Source organism: Natrix helvetica (genome assembly GCF_964273705.1).
Source record: "Natrix helvetica genome assembly, chromosome: 4".
In the NCBI taxonomy this organism is placed as follows: domain Eukaryota; kingdom Metazoa; phylum Chordata; class Lepidosauria; order Squamata; family Natricidae; genus Natrix; species Natrix helvetica.
This window is the reverse complement of record NC_138550.1, coordinates 22,840,530-22,861,948: the sequence shown is the minus strand read 5'-3', so window position 1 is coordinate 22,861,948 and position 21,419 is coordinate 22,840,530. Positions and strand designations below refer to the sequence as shown.

At 41.3% G+C, this 21,419-nt stretch overlaps 1 protein-coding gene across 1 annotated transcript in view; it reads left to right on the top strand.

The window, feature by feature from the left end:
- ATP8A2 (ATPase phospholipid transporting 8A2) overlaps window positions 1-21,419 on the top strand; it is a 517,851-nt gene that overhangs the window by 63,616 nt on the left and 432,816 nt on the right. Inside the window, exons 13-20 of the mRNA XM_081952690.1 lie at window positions 1,678-1,766; window positions 4,084-4,128; window positions 5,423-5,498; window positions 7,644-7,749; window positions 11,305-11,387; window positions 12,717-12,766; window positions 16,378-16,447; window positions 19,449-19,533. Coding sequence (XP_081808816.1) covers window positions 1,678-1,766; window positions 4,084-4,128; window positions 5,423-5,498; window positions 7,644-7,749; window positions 11,305-11,387; window positions 12,717-12,766; window positions 16,378-16,447; window positions 19,449-19,533 — 604 coding nt within the window. The remainder of the gene's footprint in view (window positions 1-1,677; window positions 1,767-4,083; window positions 4,129-5,422; window positions 5,499-7,643; window positions 7,750-11,304; window positions 11,388-12,716; window positions 12,767-16,377; window positions 16,448-19,448; window positions 19,534-21,419) is intronic.

Sequence of the window (21,419 nt, the reverse complement as noted above, 5' to 3'; positions counted from 1 at the left end):
AAGGAACGTGGTGGCTCAGTAGCTAAGACTGAGCTTGTCGATCAAAAGGTCAGCAGTTTGGTAATTTGAATCCCCAGTGCCATGTAATGGGGTGAGCTCCCATTACTTGTCCCAGCTTCTGCCAACCTAGCAGTTCAAAAGCATGTAAAAAATGCAAATAGAAAAATAGGGACCAACTTTGGTGGGAAGGTAACTGCGTTCCGTGCACTTTCAGCATTTAGTCATGCTGGCCACATGACCATGGTGACATCTTCGGACAGCACTGGCTCTTTGGGTTTGAAACAGAAATGAGCACCACCCCCTAGAGTCAGGAACGACTAGCACATATGTGCGAGGGGAACCTTTAGCCTTTACCTTTAATATCTGTCTGAACAAGACTTCATTATCTCAATGCCTTTTAATTTTTCATGTGGCATTTTTCAGGGAAACTATATGATTTCTTACACCAGTTACTCATTTCACAAAAGTAATGCATTTACATTATTTTATTTTTATCTCCTTCAATAAATTTGAAGCAAAATTCAATGTTGTGAACATAGAAAGACAAAAACAGACTGAATAATTGATTCGGCTGTAATTTACACAGAATTTCTGTGAGAAAAAGACTGCTGGGGGTTAATTTTAAACCTGAGTCTTTCCGGACTTTCATTCAGCAATCTAACAAGGAAGTCTTGTTCTTATTCATTAGACTGTATATTTAATTCGGAATCTGTGTATCATCCTGCCTCCTACAAGTCAAGTTTCTGAATCACTTCTGTACAGTTGTATACTAAGCTCTTGGCTAAGATGAGTTGCTGTACATTTTGCAAATGGTTGCTTGGATGCATATTTAGTTGAAGAGCTGGTCACTAAGCCTTTCCCAAAATGTATTTGGAATATATTCAGGGGTGGGCTGCTGGGGTTTTGCGGGGTTCGGGAGAACCTCTAACTAAGATTCTGTGCAGTTCGGAGAACCCCCAAATGTCACTCCTGGCTGGCCCCTCCCTCTCCACCCTGCACACATGGTCCGTTTTCGATGCAGATAAGTGTAGGGCACACACAGAGGTTCAGGGTGGGCAAAAAATGGGCCTACTGGAAGTTCAGGAAGGGCCTCCAGAGCCTGGGAGGCTGTTGTCACCCTCCCAGGGGCTTGAAAGCCTCCAGAGCCAGGGGAGGGCAAAAACGCCTCCCCCAACATGGTGCAGGAAGCCGACTAGGCCACACCCACCATGGCCACATCCAGCAACTGGGCAGAGAACCCCTTGCTAAAAATTTTGAAGCCCACCAACGCATATATTGATATGTGTTGATGGCATATATTGATATGTGTTGATGGCATTTCGATTTTATGGGAATTTAAGGGTATTTGTTTTTGTATACAGTTTTTAATGAGATGTCTGTACACCGCCCCGAGTCCCTTTGGGGAGAGGGGGCGGTCTATAAATCAAATAAACTTCAAACTTCATTTCCCAAAATCAGCCAATCTGGTCACTTTGGATACTTGGCAAATCTGAAAGCCCTGTTTGGGGAAAAGCGTGTTAAATAATAGTTAAATCAATCAAGATCTCATTGTTTGTTTGTCCATTTATCTCAGACATTGATTTTGACGATACACTTTAGAACTGTTCTAATTTCCAGTTTTCTCAAAGGTTTTCTATTTTGTTTCATTCATAATAGTATATATCATTTGTCTCCTAGGTTAAGTATCTATTCTCTGATAAAACAGGCACCTTAACATGCAATATTATGAATTTTAAGAAATGTAGTATTGCTGGAGTAACATATGGGTACGTACCATATTTTTATTTGCTTTATAAACTTAAGGAGTCATTTTTATTAGATTCATATTGTCTTACATTGCATGTGTGGGATTGTAACTCTATAGTTTTCTAGTCGTTTTCATTTTACTTACAACATTGTTAATTTTGGAGATAGAAAATCAACAATTTCATACTTTAATGTAGCAAAATCTACCCACCTCCAGCAAAGAACAATACAATTTCACCATATGCTGAAATTAACATGTCTAATGGCGTCAGATGTTCCAAAATTGTTAACCTGGGTGTATTGTTAGGTGGAAGTGCAAACATAAAATACAGTTTGAGTCGAGGGGCCCAGTGGTTAGAGTGCAGTACTGCAGTCTACTTCAGCTGACTGCTAGCTGCAGTTCGCCAGTTCAAATCTCACCGGATCAAGGTTGACTCAGCCTTCCATCCTTCTGAATTGGGTAAAATGAGGACCCAGATTGTTGGGGGCAATATGCTGATTCTGCAAACCGCTTAGAGAGGGCTGTAAAAGCACTATGAAGCGGTATATAAGTTTAAATGCTTTTGCTATTGCTAATATAATGCATACAAAATATGATTGCGTAGGATTGCTTTTCTTCTGTTAGATGTACAAAAATAGGCAGTAGAGACTACTTTGGTGGAATTAATACAACAGGTTAACACTTGCCTTCATTGTTTCCTAAATTAATCAATTTGAGTTCACATGACAGACAAAAGTGAAATGTACCATTAGGTTTGTTTGCCTATTGTGACTCTCTATGGTCGTAGGGTCATGTTTTTGCTAATATATTGTGCAACTCCAGGTAGAGAGTTGATGTTACCCTTGCATTTTCAGAACCTTAACTCCCCCGCAATTCTGTTGAATGTATCACTGGTAGTTTTCAACTTAGAATTATTTGTTTAAGAAACATTCAAAATTACAAATGGTGTTGGGAAAAAAGTGATCTACAACTGGTCCACTCACTTTTGACCATCACAGCATTCACCGGGGACACATGATTGCGAATTGGGCACCTGTGTACTATCACTCATGTATGATAGTTGCAGCATCCCATGGTCACATGTTCACCATTTGCAGCATCCTCAGCCAGCTTACAACCAGCGCAGCCAAAGAATTCCAACAGGGAGAATCTCAAGTTGTGGTTACATGATGTCTTGCATAATGACCACTGTGATTCACATAACAACTATGGCAAAAAAAAAGTTGTAAAATCATGTGCGATTTCATGATGCCTTACTTGTACACAGGTATAGTATAGGCTCAATATATTATTGGCTCAATAGTAGTAACTGCGAGAGGGATTTTGGAGTCCTAGTGGACAACCACTTAAATATGAGCCAGTAAGTGTGCAAAAGCTGCCAAAAAAGCCAACACAGTTCTAGGCTGCATCAACAGAGGGATAGAATCAAGATAACGTGAAGTGTTAATGCCACTTTATAATGACTTGGTAAGGCCACACTTGGAATACTGCATTCAGTTTTGATTGCCACAATGTAAAAAAGATGTTGAGACTCTAGAAAGAGTGCAGAGAAGAACAACAGAGATGATTAGGGGACTGGAGACTGAAACATATAAAGATACATATAAACATATAAAGACCATTTGCTGGAATTGGGTATATGTAGTTTAATGAAAAGAAAGACTGGGGTGACATTATAGCAGTGTTCCAATATCTAAGGGACAAAGAAGAGGGAGTCAACTTATTTTCCAAAGCACCTGACGGCAGGACAAGAAACAATGGATGGAAACCAATCAAGGAGAGAACCAACCTAGAATTAAGGAGACATACCTTGACAGTTAGAATAATTAATCAGTGGAACAACTTGCCTCCAGAAGTTGTGAATGCTCCAATGCTAGAAGTTTTAAAGAAGAGATTGGACCAACCATTTATCTGAAATGGTATAGGGCTTCCTGCCTGAGCAGGAAGTTGGACTAGACACTAGAAGACCTCCAAGGTCCCTTCCAAGTCTGTAATTCTGCTACTTATTGACTGCATTGATTAATGATAAATTTTATTGTGATGGTAAGTCGAAAACCACCTACTGTATGTTGTAGCTGCAATTCTGAGCAATTTTCAAGAAGGAAGTTGCATTAATTGTAGCCAGAGGCACAGAATTGTAACGTTTGTCCAATTTCTAGGCAGCAGCAAAGGTTTGATTCTATAGAATATTTATGCATGCTTATAATTTATTCCCTTGTACCTGCATGGAAGAGGCATCTTTGGAGAGTGACATATCATTTATTCAGCAGTACCTTCCTTCTAATTGGTATAGGTATACCATCAGTTGCATCTCTTTTTTTTCTCTTCCTGTTTAGTCACTTCCCGGAACTGGCAAGGGAATGTTCATCAGAAGATTTCAGGTAAATTAATATTGGGTACCGGTAACGTGTAATTGTTGTAATTGTAGGCCTGTTAGATGGGTCAGTTGACTTAGTGGCTAAGACGCTGAGCTTGTCAATCAGAAAGGCCAGCAGTTCGGCGGTTCGAATCCCTAGTGCTGTGTAACGGAGTGAGCTCCCGTTACTTGTCCCAGCTTCTGCCAACCTAGCAGTTTGAAAGCACGTAAAAAATGCAAGTAGAAAAATAGGGACCACCGATGGGAAGGTGACAGCGCTCTGCGTGCCTTCGGCATTAAGTCATGCCAGCTACATGACCACGGAGACGTCTTCGGATAGCGTTGGCTCTTCGGCTTTGAAACGGAAAAGAGCACCGCCCCCTAGAGTTGGGAAAGACTAGCACATATGTGTGTAGGGAACTTTTACATTTACATTTAAGATGGTTTAAGATTATGCACTTTTGGGTGATGTACTGTTGGGGTTTTTTGGAGGTTGAACAATAGGAAAACATACAGTACATGCAGGAGGGACCTTGGAGAAGAAAGGGGACTTCTATTCTTTTGTGATACTCTCCCCTGTCTTAAGGACTTCTGGTGTGTTAAATTTCAATTCTCAGAAATTTAACTGCTGGCTAAGAGAGTGTGTTGGGTGGCCGTATAAATTTTCTTATTAAAATGAATAAAATAAAAATAGAGGTTTGAGTTCAACCTAACTGGAAAGCAAAGTAGATGAAGAAATAAATAAAGGCAATGAAACATGCCATGGAATGAAAGAGGAGATAACTCTGAAAACAAAAGACCATATCGTTAGGAAAGTTTGATTATCATTGTAATGACTCTTCTGATTTTTTTTTAAAAAACCGACAGATAAATGTATCTAGTACAGGCAGTCCTCGACTTATAACAGTTTATTTAGTGACTCTTCAAAGTTACAACGGCACTGAAAAAGGGACTTATGACCGTTTTTCAGAATTATGACTGTTGCATCATCCCCCTGATCATGTGATCAAAATTCAGATGCTTGCAACTAGTTCATACTTATGACCGTTGCAGCATCCCGGGGTCATGCAACCTTCTGACAAGCAAAGTCAATGTGGGAAGCCAGATTCACTTAACAACTGGGACCAGAAATGTCGTAAAATGGAGCAAAATTCACTGTACAAATGTTTTACTTAACAAAAAAATTTTGGGCTGAATTCTGGTCGTAATTCAAGGACTATCTGTATTTGATTATTGGACTCATCCTTTACAATACCATATGTATTTAATAAAAATGCACCTGTTCATGAATCTTATCACCCTTTTTATTATATTCTTAGCCAGCTTCCACCTCCTATTAGTGAATCTTGTGAATTTGATGATCCAAGACTGCTGCAGAACATCGAGGCTGAACATGTAAGGACTTTCTTCAGAATTTTCCCATGAATTATTGCTAGGATCTATATTGCAGCCATTGACTCGTTCATAAAACACGGGTGTGAATTATTCATTTGTGGCCTCAATAGCTTTCCTCTGTGATCTACATCAGGGGTGTCAAACTCGATTTCATTGAAGGCCGCATCAGGGTTGTGTTTGACCTTGCACAGCTGGAGTGTGCATGGCCAGAATGGGTGTGGCCAGCTTGACCTCGCTTGTGTCAGGGGCGCCTGTGGTGGCCCAAATGCTCTTCCAGCAAAAAAGGGCTCCCAATCTCCGTTTTCGGCTGGGATGGCCTCCTGCAACCGTCTGCCAGTGAAAACGGAGCTCGGGAGAGCCGCTCCATTTTTGCTGGCAGAAGGTTGCAGGAGGCCGTCCCAGCCGAAAACAGAGATTGGGGGGCCTATTTTCTCTGGCAGAGGCATCGCGGGCTGGTCCTTCACTGCTTCCAGGGTGGCCCTGCAGGATCTGGATCTGGCCCGCAAGCCTTGAGTTTGACACCCCTGATCTATATCACATCACACTCTAAACTATGGCATGGTTCCCCCTAGTGCGATATGTACTAACTGGAAATCATGAGTTAACTTGTGGTTAATCGAAAGTACTTTTATCACAGTTATACTCTTAGTTTACAATAGCTCAATTTACCTTGGCCATGGCATTTGTGTCTTCTACCTTGAAGTAAGGCTATTAGTCTCTCCTTCTGGTCTCCAGACCTAGAAATAAGAATCCGAATAGCCATGAATAGTGCTTCTCTGGCTGAAACAATGTTATTTTCCCACGCTCCTTTGTTTTCACTTTCCTAAGTATGCAGGGAAGTGAAAATTTAAAAACCAAGAGAGTGGGGAAAAGCTCAGATGCAAATATGACAGGATTCTGGCTGATAGAGATGGTGCCCAGCAAATGACATTTGGCTGTGATTTGCTCTATAACAGTGATGGCGAACCTATGGCACGCGTGGAGCCATTTGTCAAGTCACTTCCGGTTTGCTCGGAGGGTGGTTTTAAGCGTTCCGAAGGCTTCAGGGAAGCCTCCGGACGGTCCCTGAAGCCTCCGGAGCGCCTCCGGGGAGGCGGGGGAGGCTCTTTTCGCCCTCCCCAGGCTCCTATAAAGCCTCTGGAGCCTGGGGAGGGCGAAAAAAACATGTAAAAATGGGGGGGTCGCGCGTTGTGCACGCATGCGCACTGGGGGGGTTGCGCGTTGCATTATGGGTGTGGCATGCCCACACACGACCCCCCTGCGCTCCCCCCACTTGTGGCACGCGAGCCAAAAATGGTTCGCCATCGCTGCTCTATAATCTAATGCCCTCTCTGGGTGTAAGTGCTATAAATGTGATTTGCCTTAAGCCAGGCTTAGCGTGTTGCACTAATATGCTTAGTGGATAGCTTAGAGAGAAACCATGTGACCCATCACTTTTTTTGGGGGGAGGGGATTATTTCCATGTGAGTGAATCTTCCATCCATCCCTCTTTCCATGGCTGGTATTTAGAGATAACTCTGAGGTCATGGTTTAAACCATTTGGCTTGATATTCAGCAGTAAAATAAATAAGGCATCACTGCTCATTGTCCATCAAAGGGTGAATAGCAGCTGTGTAGAAGAGCCGATGCGATAAAATTGCCCTCATTGTTCTCAGAAAATTGGGTGGATGGAATCTATTGTAAATTGTGAACATAGACAAAAGCAAATTAAATAATTGATCTCACTGTAATGTAGGGAAATTATGGGATGTCTCTCCAGGCCTGGCTTTGCTGGGAAAAGTGGATTGTTTTGTGTTAGCAGACCGAGCTTTCGCTGAGGGCCTGTGTCAGGAGGATAGGTGATATTCTTGCCATATGAACAATGAAGGCAAGAGAAGGCAAGGAACAAAGAGGAGGACTGATCTCACCTGGCAAAGCTGCCCTTACCTTGTTACCTTAGATAATTATATTATACAGCTTATTGGATTTTACTTGGCGAAAATCCAATAAGCTGCATAATGTAATTATGGTTTTGAAAAATAGCAGAGGGGAAGTAGCATCCAGTCACTTTTTATTTGCTCTCTGTCTCTTAACAGGAAAATTGAACTTTTTCCCCACAATGTCACAGGTCATATTCATTGGACTAACATGGCCCTTGCATTTCAGCCCACAGCGATGCACATCAAAGAATTCCTCACTCTGCTGGCTGTGTGTCACACTGTTGTGCCAGAAAGACATGAAAACACCATTATCTACCAGGCCTCCTCTCCAGGTTAGTTACTGACCCTTTCATTGATACAAAGAGCCATTGAAAAGGACAAGGGGCCGAGGGAATCTTATCTAGGACACAAGACAGATTGGGTTGAATTTATATTTACAGTACCCCAGTGGTGGGTTCTGAATCCCGGCGTCCTCCATATGAATGCGTGCAGCGCGCGCATGTGTCCTTGCCTCCTGTGATGCCTCTGTGATGTTCCTGCTTCGTGGTAGGGCATTGCGCAGGCGCAGTACACTCTGTGTGCGGAAGTGCCGAAGAGCTCAAATACCGCTAAGGAGCATGGGCAGGCAGGCCCTCTGGAGCATCGTACTGGAACAGTACCTGGTGCTCCCGGCAGGCACCGGTACGCCCGTACTGGGGTGTACCGGTGGTAACCCACCACTGCTGTACCCACATTCATACACATACCATCTAGAGCAGGGATCTCCAACCTTGGCAACGTTAAGACTCATGGACTTCAACTCCCAGAATTCTTCAGCTGGCAGGCTGTTGGAGTCCACGAGTCTTAATATTGCTAAAGTTGGAGAGCCTTGATCTAGAGGAGCAGTATCCAACCTTGGCCACTTTAAAATTTGTGGATTTCAATTCTCAAAATTCCCCAGCCAGCCTGGGGAGTTCTGGGAGTTGACATCCACAAGTCTTAAAGTTGCCAAGAGTTATGATCTAGACTAGTGTTATTAGAGTGAAGATCAGGAGCTTCCTGCAGTCTAATATTAGGAATAAGAACATTGTGGTCAATGCGGATAGAGAATAACCAGATATTCTTTATAGCTGAAGTTTCAGGCCTATGCTTGCTTCTGTGGGCAACATGAGGATTGCACAGGAGGCAAGACAAGGGCAATGAAAAATAGGACTGAGAAATGCAGAGCTCTAAGTGAGTCCTTCAATTGAACTTGGTCCTCTACCCCACTAAAAGAAACCACAGTCATTTTTCTTTGATTCAGAGATTTCACCTTTGCTTGAAAGAGGTAGATTTTGTTTTGCATTCTGTTTGGAATTGGCTGAGAAAGGTCCCCTTAGTTTTTCTCTTCTTTTTAGATTTACCTTTGTCCCAATATGACCTCTACAGCATTCTAAAGTAATATGACATTAGGATTATATATGTTATATAGGCGAGGAAGTAGACAGACGCCGTGAGGAGAATTCAAAGGCTTTAATTCAACAGACTTGTGACAAGCGTAATACAGGAGAGAAGCGGGAGCTGTCCCTGCTTGACAGCTATTTATATGGAGCTGTCAAGCAAGGAGGCCAATCAGAAAGCAGGGATTGCCCGCATTTAGCCAAGCCGCGTCTTATCCAATCAGACGCGGCTTGGCTGTTGCCGGCAAACAAGCAGAGAACTTCTGACGTCACTGCCAGAACTCTACAATATATAATCAATGTTGAAAGAATTCCTTTTTTATTTGATGGTTTGGAACCATTTTAATGTATGGTCTATTTTGCTCAAAGTTGCTAAGAGTGATGATTGGAGCAGTACAGAAATGTTTTTAGAAATAAATAAATCAAGTAGACTAAATGGCACTGGAGAAAGTGATTTAAGACTCTTTTTCACACTTACGACCATTGCAGCATTCCCATGGTCACATGATCAAAATTCAGATGCTTCGCAAGTGCTTCATATTTATGACGGTTGCAGGATCCCGGAGTCACGTGATTCCTCTTTCGCAACCTTCTGACCAGCAAAGTCAATGGGGAAGCCAGATTCACTGAACAACTGTGTTACTAACTTAACCACTGCAGTGATTCACTGAACAACTGTGTTACGAACTTAACCACTGCAGTGATTCACTGAACAACTGTGTTACGAACTTAACCACTGCAGTGATTCACTGAACAACTGTGTTACGAACTTAACCACTGCAGTGATTCACTGAACAACTGTGGCACAGAGGGGTCATAAAATGGAGAAAACTCACTTAATGACTGTTTCACGTAGCACCATACATTGTCGGCTCAATGGTGGTCGTAACTCGAGAACTACCTGTATCTCTGGGAGTGTTTCCAGCATTTTTGAAACTAAGGACTTAACTAAATATTACCTAGTTTGATTTTTGCAATCTCAGATTTTTGCAAAACTGTGAAGGTGGAGGCTCTTCTGGGGCTCATTGTCTGAGCCTTAGGTTGTGTCAGTGCTGTATCCTCTGCCTGGAAACATCCTGATTGCGATTTCCTGAAGATTTTTCAAGTCTCCTGTCACTGGATGAAAAATTTAAGGACTACCCATCAGTGGTGGGATTCAAATTTTTTTTACTACCAGTTCTGTGGGCGTGGCTTGATAGGTGTGGCAGGGGAAGGTTACTGCAAAATCCCCATTCCCTCCCCACTCCAGGGAAAGTTGCGCAAGCACTTGTTCTGCCTCCAGCTCACATGACTCCCTGCCTTACCATGCCCAACTCTCCCTGCAGGGCTGGGCCAGGCCGCAGCCGTGGCACCGCCACCGCTGTTGCCATGCTCAGAGCATAACTGGCTTCCCAACTCCGGAGATCTGCTGCCGAGTCTTCTGGCAGCAGCCGCTTTGGGACTAAGCTCTATGGTTGTGGGTAGCTGCGGGAAGACTCGGCAGCAGATCTCCGGAGTTTGGAAACCAGTTATGCTTGGAGCATGGTGGCGGTGGCAGCGGGGCTGTGGCGACGCCCTAGCCCAGCCCTGCAGGGAGAGTTGGGCATGGTGAGGCAGGGAGGCACGCAAGCTGGAGGCAGAACAAGTGCTCGCGCAACCTCTCTTTCCAGCCAGGCAGAGCGCCACACAGCTTAGCGCCTTTGGGATATTACTGGGTCAGTGAGTGGTGCTCTGCCTGACTGGAAAGGGGCGTTGCCGGGCGGCTGCTCATGAGAGCAGCTTCCTGGCAACCCCCCACTTCAGCTGGGCACAGCGCCACCCACCAACCTAACGGTATCCCAAGGCGTCAAGCAATGTGAGCACCTTTGCCCCCCCCGGCTCCTGAGGCTTTGCGTCTTCGGGATATCATTAGGTTGGTGAGTGGCGCTCTGCCTGGCTGGAGGTTTTTTTTTCCAGGGGCCTTATTTTGGGGGGAGGCCGTATATTTTTGCCCACAGGAAAAATATGGCATGGCCTTATTATCAGGACATGTCGTAATTTCGGGGAAACACGGTAGGCGTGATGACGATAATGAACTCATGTTTTGTTGAAATATCTCTGATTTGAGTGGGCTCCTGAGAGGTTTAGCAATAGCAGTAGCACGTAGACTTCTATACTGCTTCACAGTGCTTTTACAGCCCTCTCTAAGCGGTTTACAGAGTCAGCCCCTTGCCCCCAACAATCTGAGTCCTTATTTTACTCACCTCGGAAGGATGGAAGGCCGAGTCAACCTTGAGCCTGGTGAGATTTGAACTGCCAAATTGCAGGCAGCTGGCAGTCAGCAGAAGTAGCCTGCAGTACTGCACTCTAACCACTGCGCTACCAACAATTCTTCTGTTTGGGGAATTGGAGGATGTTTTCATAAAGGCACCTCTGCAATGTCTTTTTATTGCTTATTTTTTTAAGAATGCAACTTTATTCCTGTAATGGCAAACACTTTCTCTTCTTCAGATGAAAGCGCTTTAGTCAAAGGAGCAAAAAAACTTGGCTATGTTTTCACTGGGAGGACACCACGCTCTGTCATCATTGATGCGGTAAGAGTGTGTGAGAAGGAAGGATTGTGAGATCATTCCCAAATTCTTCTACAAGACTGTCCTGGAAATATTGCAGAGAAATAAGGCGAGAGAGAGCAAAATATCCTGGAGAAGATCCATCTATTTCAGTGTTTCTCAAACCGTGGCAACTTTAAAATGTGTGGACGTCAATTGCCAGAATCCCTCAGCTGGCTGGGGACCTCAGTGGCAATTCTGGGAGTTGAAATCTACACATCCTAAATTTGCCAGAGTTTAGGTTTGCCACTGATCTAAATGGTTCATTGGCAAAGCAATTCTAATCTTCATCAGAACGGGAAACTCTTTTTAACCCTGCCAGTTGTAGGGTGAGATGTTGCAATAATGAAATCTTACCAAATTGTGCTTCTGGCAAGCTCAGCTAAAAGTCTGCACTTGAATCATTTATGCCCATGTTTCTTGAGCATTTCTTTCAAATGTCATATTAATTAATTTTGAAATGGCCAAGTGCATAGATGGATATCCTGTCTTGGATTGTATTATAGCCTCTCCAATAATAGCCTCTCAGGTTCTGAGGTTCTGTGTTAGCATAATTCTGGAACGCCTCGAGCAATTTCAACCAAACTTGGTACACAGATGACTTACAGTCTGGAAAAAAAATACTGTGGGGGTAAGACACCCCTAACACCCCTCGGGGAGGGGGATGTTCTGTTAAGATACAACCTGTTGTTCCTTAAAATGGTTTCTACTATACAGCACAGAGGAATTGCCATGGTAATGGCTTCATGGTACTCCACAAGGGGGCTCCCTCTGATAAGGGGGAAAAGCCAACATTAAGAAATTATGTTTCATCCAGACATTTCCCCCCTATAAATAAATACCCCAGCATCGCAAGTTATCAGCTAGTTGACAATAAAAACAGCTCAAAAACATAACCTAAGAGAAAAGTGGAAGAAGTGTTTAGATGCATTGAGAAAAAGATAGACAATTATAATACAATACAATAGTAGAGTTGGAAGGGACCTTGGAGGTCTTCTAGTCCAACCCCCTGCCTAGGCAGGAAACCCTATAACCCTATAACTATCTTAATGGAGGAACAAAACTTTTAAGAAAGTTTAAGGAATTTTCAATATAGCATTCTTAATTCTGGAATGGCGATATGTTGAGTTACAGAAAATATTCCTTTTGGCATGATCTTAGTAATATAAGTACATGGTTGTGCCCAGCAGAGGGAGCTATTTTCACACATATATTTTTAATATGGATATTCAAAAACAATGCTTTCCTTCCAGTTCTTTGTGTATTTTTGGTTTTTCTTTTACTAAATTGTGTCTTATTCTGTTATCATCCCAGCTAGGAAAAGAAGAAACATTTGAGATCCTTAACGTATTGGAATTTTCAAGGTAATTGGTTTTAATGGCAATTGCAAGAAGTAAAAGGAGGGAAAAAGTTAGACATGTCCTGAAATTAAAAGAAATTTTCTTTGTTTCATTTCATTTGTTGAGTTTATATTTCATCGAAATTGTCTGCTTTGAAATCTTTGATGGCTGCAATATAAGGGCTGCATCTGACTTGGAGAGTTTTCAGTGGGCTGGATCCTAGTTGACCTCCGTTAATGGAATATTTACCTTTCATAGGCAGAACTGTGAGGAACGCAGTGGCTCAGTGGCTAAGGCGCTGAGCTTGTTGATCAGAAAGGTCGGCAGTTAGGCGGTTTGAATCCCTAGTGCCGTGTAATGGAGTGAGCTCCCGTTACTTATCCCAGCTTCTGCCAACCTAGCAGTTCAAAAGCATGTAAAACGCAAGTAGAAAAATAGGAACCACCTTTGGGGAGAAAGTAACAGTGTTCCGTGCGCCTTCAGCATTTAGTCATGCCGGCCACATGACCACAGAGACATCTTTGGACAGCGCTGGCTCTTTGGCTTTGAAACGGAGATGAGCACCGCCCCCTAGAGTCGGGAACGACTAGCACATATGTGCGAGGGGAACCTTTACCTTAAGCAGAACTGAGAACTTAAAGAAGTAATATGTCAAGTTTCCTAACGATGTCTTATCTGCAGATTGACCTATCTGCGAGTGTACAGAACAATACTTTAAAAAACTATAATACACATATATCAGTGTTCTGACCCCCCCCTTCCTCCTTCGCCCACACAGAACACGCTCCGGAACAATACAAATGAGCAGGGTTTATTTTACAAACAGACAGAAAGTTCCGTGGCAGTAAACCACCACGACAAAGCTCACAATGACAAGACACGAAAGCAGCTATCCAGCTTGCTATGTTTCAAGACCAAGACTTCTTGCAGGAGTCCTTTGTTGACTGCTGCAAAGGGCGTATCCACAGTCAACCCTTTTATAGCCTGAAGAGGAGTCTCCTGATCAACAGCTGAGAGCCCTTACCGCCGATAACTATGCCCACGCTCCTTGTGTCTATGGGCGCGGCGATAACGAGCGTCCAGGAACTCCCTGTTAATCTCTGACTCACTGTCTCGTGACTCCTCCCCATTGCTCCAAGGCATGACATCAGGAGCCCCCCTCCTCTGGCTCTCACCGCTGCTCCATGCCTCAGGCGCCTCCTGGTGGCCGACCAGACTCTCCGATCCCTGCTCAGAGTCGGAACCCTGTCCAGGGTCCTCCACATCCTCCTGAGCCAACTCATAGGGACCCTCACTCTCGGAGTCTGGTGGCAGCGGCAACGGCTCCTCCTGGGCCACAACACATCAGGTATAAACAAACAAATAATACTTGCATATAAACCCTTCGGTGGATAACCGAGCCGTCAATTTTTTAAACCAAAATATCATGAAAAGTGCAGGTTGTTTTATCCGCAGGTGACTTGTTTTTCCTGGTATTTCGGTTAAAAAATTGAGGTTTGGCTTATAGGCAAGTATATATGGTATTTTCTTACTGCAAATAACTGGTCTGTCAGTCTTACTGAACCTCACTTGGAGAATTTCAGAACAAATTAATAGCACAGAAACAATTTTCTCTCTCCCGTCTTCCAATATTACTTACTTTTTAAGAGTAGATATAAATGATAAATACAGTTGCTTGAAATATGGTTCTAGGCTATTCCTGATGTTTCTTAGTAATTCTGATTTTTACAGCAATTAGAGACAGATGTTCCATACAAGGCAAAATCTTGTTCTGTTCCTCATGCCAGTTTGGGTAAAATCTAAATATTGACCTACATTTCAGGTTGGAAATCCCATGACTAATCTTTCCCCTTCTTTCTTTCTCAAAAGAGGGGAAAGAAAAAGGGGATAGATAACTGGGAAAGGGTTGATAATGTAATTGAGGCAGTATCAGAAACCTTTGAAAATATTCCTCTTTCACTTTTCACTCTATCAATCTTGGGGAGAAGGGCAGAAATATCCAATAAACCGTAAACATCTGACAATTTAGCCTCATAGTTCATCGCTGTCAAATCTGACTTAGCTGCATGGCAACTTGAGTTACATGATTTTGAAGTAAATGGTGTTGTCCACAAAAAGAATAACATGGTAAAAAAGACTGCGTCAGGGCAGCTGCTGAAAATATGGCATATAACTGAGTTGAAATGACAATACCTCTTGAAGATTATAGGAGCTCCTTTTTTATGTACCAAAATGTTAATGGTGTGATAAATGTGGTTGACACATCACATAGTTTGCACAATAATAATCCTAAAATATGGCTTTTCCTTCTTTCTGAATCTCAACTCATTCTTGATACAGTTTTACCTGTACAAAAATAGAGATATTTTGATATAGTTTTCAGTTGTTATTTTCTTTCTTCAAGAAAATCGTTCTGCATGCACAGAACAATCTTCATTGCAAAAATCTATTTTGTTCCCTTCTTTAATGTTGTGCGCATGCGCAGACCTTTTTAGGTGCAAATGTGCGTGCATGCGGAGTGTGCATTTGGCATATGTGCGAGTGAAACAAGCGTGCTCGTTCAAAAACTGGAAGTAACGCTGATAGCAACCCATCCCTGAATCTAGCCATGCAATAAAATATACGTACTTCATCCTTTCTGGTTTCTGTCTGGTTTTCCAGGATGGCTGATTCAAAGACTAGCTTTACATAACAGGCTAAAACATTATTAAACAACTAAATCATAGTTTGGTATCCGTTGTGTTTTCTGTCTGGTTTTCCAGAAGGACTGGCTTTACACAACAGGTTAAACCATTATTTAACACAATAAATCATAGTTTGGTGTTGTGGCCCAGCAGGATCCGGTTGAGTTGCTGATGGACTCGGATAGCGAGGGATCATTTGAGTCTGCTCTGGATGATGTGGAGGACCCTGTGCAGGGTTCAGATTCAGAGCAGAGACCAGAGGGGCTGATTGGCCACCAGGAGGCGCCTGAAGCATGGAGCAGTGGGGAGGATCAAAGGCAGTTTGTCCCTGATGCTAGATTGAGAAGGGCTGAGCAACGGAAGCAGCAACTCCATAGGCAGACTCACAGAAGATGATACAGCACAGGTGGTTGTGGATTGGCCCCTCCCAAGAGAGCTTATAGGTGAGGCGTTGGGAGGGGACATTTGCAGGAAACAACCGTTCGATTTAGCAGTGAAGAAAGTCTATGTATTCTAGCCGTGTCTGTTTGTTGGGACTATCTGGGTGGTTTCTTTGAATGTGAGTTGTCTGGACCCTCAGCCAAAGGATTTGTTATCTCAGCAAATTAAATAGTGGCAAACAGCCAAGCCTGTGTTCTGGTTTATTCACAGGCGTGGAGAGTGGGGTCAGAACAGTTTGGTACACAGTGAAGCTAGTCACTAGGTCAACCTTCCCCAACATATTTTACAGATACTTTGGGACTATTACAACTTTGGAAATTCCTAAACCTTCTTTATTGCTTTTTTTGTGACATTATTAACTAATCCTTACTCAAATCTCAGACTAAATTACTGTCACTTTATGTTTATGAAATACTGGCAAAATTAATCCATAAATATCTTCCACTGCTACTTTAATAATCATTTCCAAAACTTTCTAAAAATTACAATGAATATTTGTCTTCTTCCCAGTAATCGAAAGAGAATGTCTGTAATTGTTCGGACTCCAGACGGCCAATTGCGTTTGTATTGCAAAGGAGCTGTAAGTATCCTGCCTATTCACAAAGCAATTGTGTGGTAGCCCATATTCTTTGGCATGTAAAAATATTAATGACAATACTACTTGTACTGCTATGGAAAATTGTGTGTTCTTTATGTCTCGAAAAATTTAGTAGCCATATAGTGTGGAATTTTGGGATGCTAGGATCAAAATATCTGGAATGAACTAAGTGGGAAAAATGACTTAAGTCAATGGTTCTCAACGTTGGTTTTTTTCCCACCATGGACCTTCTTTAAATACCTTTTGTGGCCATGGACCACCAAGACTTAATTCAAGATTTACAATACAATACAATACAACAGCAGAGTTGGAAGGGATCTTGGAGGTCTTCTAGTCCAATCCCCTGCCTAGGCAGGAAACCCTATACCATTTCAGACAGAGGGCTATCCAACATCTTCTTAAAGACTTCCAGTGTTGGGGCATTCACAACTTCTGGAGGCAAGCTGTTCCACTGATTAATTGTTCTCACTGTCAGGAACTTTCTCCTCAGTTCTAAGTTGCTTCTCTCCTTGATTAGTTTCCACCCATTGCTTCTTGTTCTACCCTCAGGTGCTTTGGAGAATAGATTGACTCCCTCTTCTTTGTGGCAACCCCTGAGATATTGGAACACTGCTATCATGTATCCCCTAGTCCTTCTTTCTCTTAAGCTAAACATACCCAGTTCCTGAAACCGTCCTTCATATGTTTTAGTCTCCAGTCCCCTAATCATCTCTGTTGCTCTTTTCTGCACAAAGATGATCAGGGGACTGGAGTCTAAAACATATGAAGAACGGTTGCAGGAACTGGGTAATTTAAATCATAATGTTTCTTGAAGGCTTTGCAGACCCCCTGTGATGACATTGCAGGGGTCCATGGACCGCAGGTTGAGAAGCCCTGGCTTAAGTGCTATCAGTGGGAAAGCATTGTATAAGTAATCTTCCACTTACAGCCATTCTTTTAGTGACTGTTTGAGGTTACAATGACACTGGAAAAATGTGATTTACGACTATTTTTCATACATACAAACATTGCAGCATCCCCCATGGTCACGTGATTAAAATTCAAATGCTTAGCAACTGAATTTGTGACAGTTGCAGTGTCCCAGAGTCATGTGACATCTTTCGTGACTTTCTGACAAGCAAAATCAACGGGGAAGCCTGAGTCACTTAACAATTGTGTTATTAAATTAACACCTGCAGTGATTCACTTAAGAACTGTGGCAAGCAAGGTCATAAAATGTAGCAAAACTCAACAATTGTCTCATTTAACAACAGACATTTTGGACTCCTTTGTACTCTAGACTCCAGTGTTAGTACAACTGTTATTACACTATTGCAGAAGTTAAAATCGATAAGAAGGCAATAGAGAATGGAGAATTACAAAGGCTAAACATGAATGCCGCTACAGAAGGCTGTATAACTATTTTATATTGTTATGTTTGTCTTGTTCTCTCTCTCTCTCTCTCTCTCTCTCTCTCTCTCTCTCTCTCTCTCTCTTTTCTGTTTTTTAAAGGTAAAAATGTTCAATAAAAACTATTCTTAAAAAACAGTTGTGTTATTAAATTAACACCTGCAGTGATTCACTTAAGAACTGTGGCAATAAAGGTCGTAAAATGGAGCAAAACTCAACAAATGTTCATTTAACAACAGACATTTTGGACTCCTTTGTACTCTAGACTCCAGTGTTAGTACAACTGTTATTACACTATTGCAGAAGTTAAAATCGATAAGAAGGCAATAGAGAATGGAGAATTACAAAGGCTAAACATGAATGCCGCTACAGAAGGCTGTATAACTATTTTATATTGTTATGTTTGTCTTGTTCTCTCTCTCTCTCTCTCTCTCTCTCTCTCTCTCTCTCTCTCTTTTCTGTTTTTTAAAGGTAAAAATGTTCAATAAAAACTATTCTTAAAAAACAGTTGTGTTATTAAATTAACACCTGCAGTGATTCACTTAAGAACTGTGGCAATAAAGGTCGTAAAATGGAGCAAAACTCAACAAATGTTCATTTAACAACAGACATTTTGGACTCCTTTGTACTCTAGACTCCAGTGTTAGTACAACTGTTATTACACTATTGCAGAAGTTAAAATCGATAAGAAGGCAATAGAGAATGGAGAATTACAAAGGCTAAACATTAATGCTGCTACAGAAGGCTGTATAACTATTTTATATTGTTATGTTTGTCTTGTTCTCTCTCTCTCTCCCTCTCCCTCCCTCTCTCTCTCTCTCTCTCTCTCTCTCTCTCTCTCTTTTCTGTTTTTTAAAGGTAAAAATGTTCAATAAAAACTATTCTTAAAAAAACAGTTGTGTTATTAAATTAACACCTGCAGTGATTCACTTAAGAACTGTGGCAATAAAGCTCGTAAAATGGAGCAAAACTCAACAAATGTTCATTTAAGAAAAGAAATTTTGGAGTCCGTTGTGGTCATAAGTCATATTATATCTCCATTCCTACAGATTGGACAATGTATTCATAGTTTATCATTATCCATAAGAGCTACTACTTCCTTATAATGAAGAACAATTTTCACATCGTTTGACATTTTAAAAATCCGAACCACCTTTGCTATCATGGATAATGTCAGACTTTTCATTGGTGGTAAATTGTGACTCTACAGAAACTCAACTTTGCAGCTAGTTAGTACCCAGAGAAGAAACTTCACAGCCACAACATGGCTAGATAAGTTGCTTTGTTACATATAAGAAAAAAAAAAGTCATAGCTATTTCACAACAGAAGCCTCAAATCTTATATGTCAGCTCAAATTTTAAATCTTAGGCCTTTTTTCCCCTATACTTTGAGTTAATAGATTCTTGGTTGTTCTTTTCCTGATCTTAAGCATTAGAGACATTTAAACCATATTTAGGCAAATATTGTGTTACATTGGATATTATTGGTTTGTGCCTTATTAATTTTATCCCTTATAGATGGATGGAATATAAGTCTAAAAAAAGAAATGCAAGCATCATTAGGGCAATTATTTATTTATTTTTTTGTTGACAGGATAATGTCATTTTTGAAAGGTTATCCGAAGACTCAAAGTACATGGAGCAAACTCTATGTCATCTTGAATATTTTGCCACAGAAGGTAAATACTTTGTTTATTTATTATTTATTTATTTATAGCACTCTTAAGTATTTGCTTATTGATTTATTATTGCTCTTCTCAAGTATCAATGTGGGATGTTCTGTAGCGAAACAAATTCTATTTCAGAAAATATGAAATGGGAAAGTTTGGGAAATGTCAGAGTTAAAAATAAGCATATCTTATCCAGTCCTACTTTTCTAAGATGTAACTGAGATATCCTTATTAGAAAACATAAATTTATCAAACTTAGCTTTCTCCATCTTTCTTTCATTCATTCATTCATTCAGCTTTTGAATCAGTTTGACATATTAAACACGTACCCTAAATTTATATATATATTTCTATGCCGGTTCAGTGGCTTAAAATGCTGAGCTTGTCAATCAGAAAGTCAGCGTTTCAGCGGTTTGAATCCCTAGTGCTGTGTAACGGAGTGAGCTCCCGTTACTTGTCCCAGCTTCTGCCAACCTAGCAGTTAGAAAGTATGTAAAAATGCAAGTAGAAAAATAGGGACCACCTTTGGTGGGAAGATAACAGCATTCCGTGCCCCTTTGGCATTTAATCATATCGGTCACATGACCACAGAGACGTCTTCGGACAGCGCTGGCTCTTCGGCTTTGAAATGGAGATGAGCACCGCCCCTAGAGTCGGGAACAACTAGCACATATCTGTGAGGGGAACCTTTACCTTTTACCTATGCTGGTTTTCCCACTACACATACTTTTGTGTGCAATTTTCCTAATATTATACACATTTACGTATTTTAATCTGGTTTATATAAATATGAAGTTCATTTTATATTCACAAAGTACATATATTGATATGACCCTTTTCCTGATATGTCCATATTTAACCAGAGAACTATATCTTAACATTCTTCAAATTGCAAATATCAAAATATTTGTGCATCAGTTGGCATATTGATTCAGAAAATGCAAAAGCAAGAAATGCATAGAGACAAAGTGACCAAGCCTGCTTTCCATCCTTACAATCATAAGCCTTGAATTCATCTATTGTCTTTGCTACTCCAGATTTCATAAAGTTGCAAAATTAGTGTGACAGAAAAATATAATAGGGAGACAAAAGAAACAAAATGTTGAAGAAAGTTATAGTTTACTCATTACATTTGCAGCCCTTTAAAAACTAGTGTTCGCCTCTAGGCAAAAGATATTTTGAAATGCAGCTTAGCTCATTCCTACATATATTATTCAAGCCGGCGGTGAAATAAACCTTATTGAAGATGGACTTTGTCTGGACTGAGACTTTATTTAAAATGTGAAAAAGAAAAAATTATTGGAGGGAAGCAATGCAATAGACATGATATGTCTCAAGCCATTAAGTCTCCACAGATGTTAACTCTCATAAACTTTGGAGGCCAGAAAGGCTGAAATTGATAATGAGGCTGATGGATGAAGAAATGGTCCGTGTAATACTCATTTTATAAATGTTTAAACACTTTTTTTTAGAGCAAACTACATCAATGCAGCCCATGTTTTTCCTGGCTTTCTTTAAGAGTCAATGAGTTTTGTTATGTGGTATCAATCTTTTATATCAATCTCTTATTGATCTGAGTGCTCTCTTATATAGTAAATGTTTAATGGCACTGCACCCCAGGAAGATCCTTGTCTCTCCTTGCGCCTGAAAATTTTATTTTTCTTTGTTTTAGGAACACTTACACGCTCATAATATCGCCTTTCTGTTTAATATGGCAACTTTCCCCATTTTTTAATACTCAATGGGCAATAGAAGACAAATAAATTACACTAATGTCGGTGAAGACAGACTGTGGCCCTGGTAAAAATCATGTTGTCCATATTCCAAAAGGAAGGAGCTGTTCTCCAGATTATTGTGGCTAAGTCATTTACTTTGAAATCAAGGCAAATAGCATG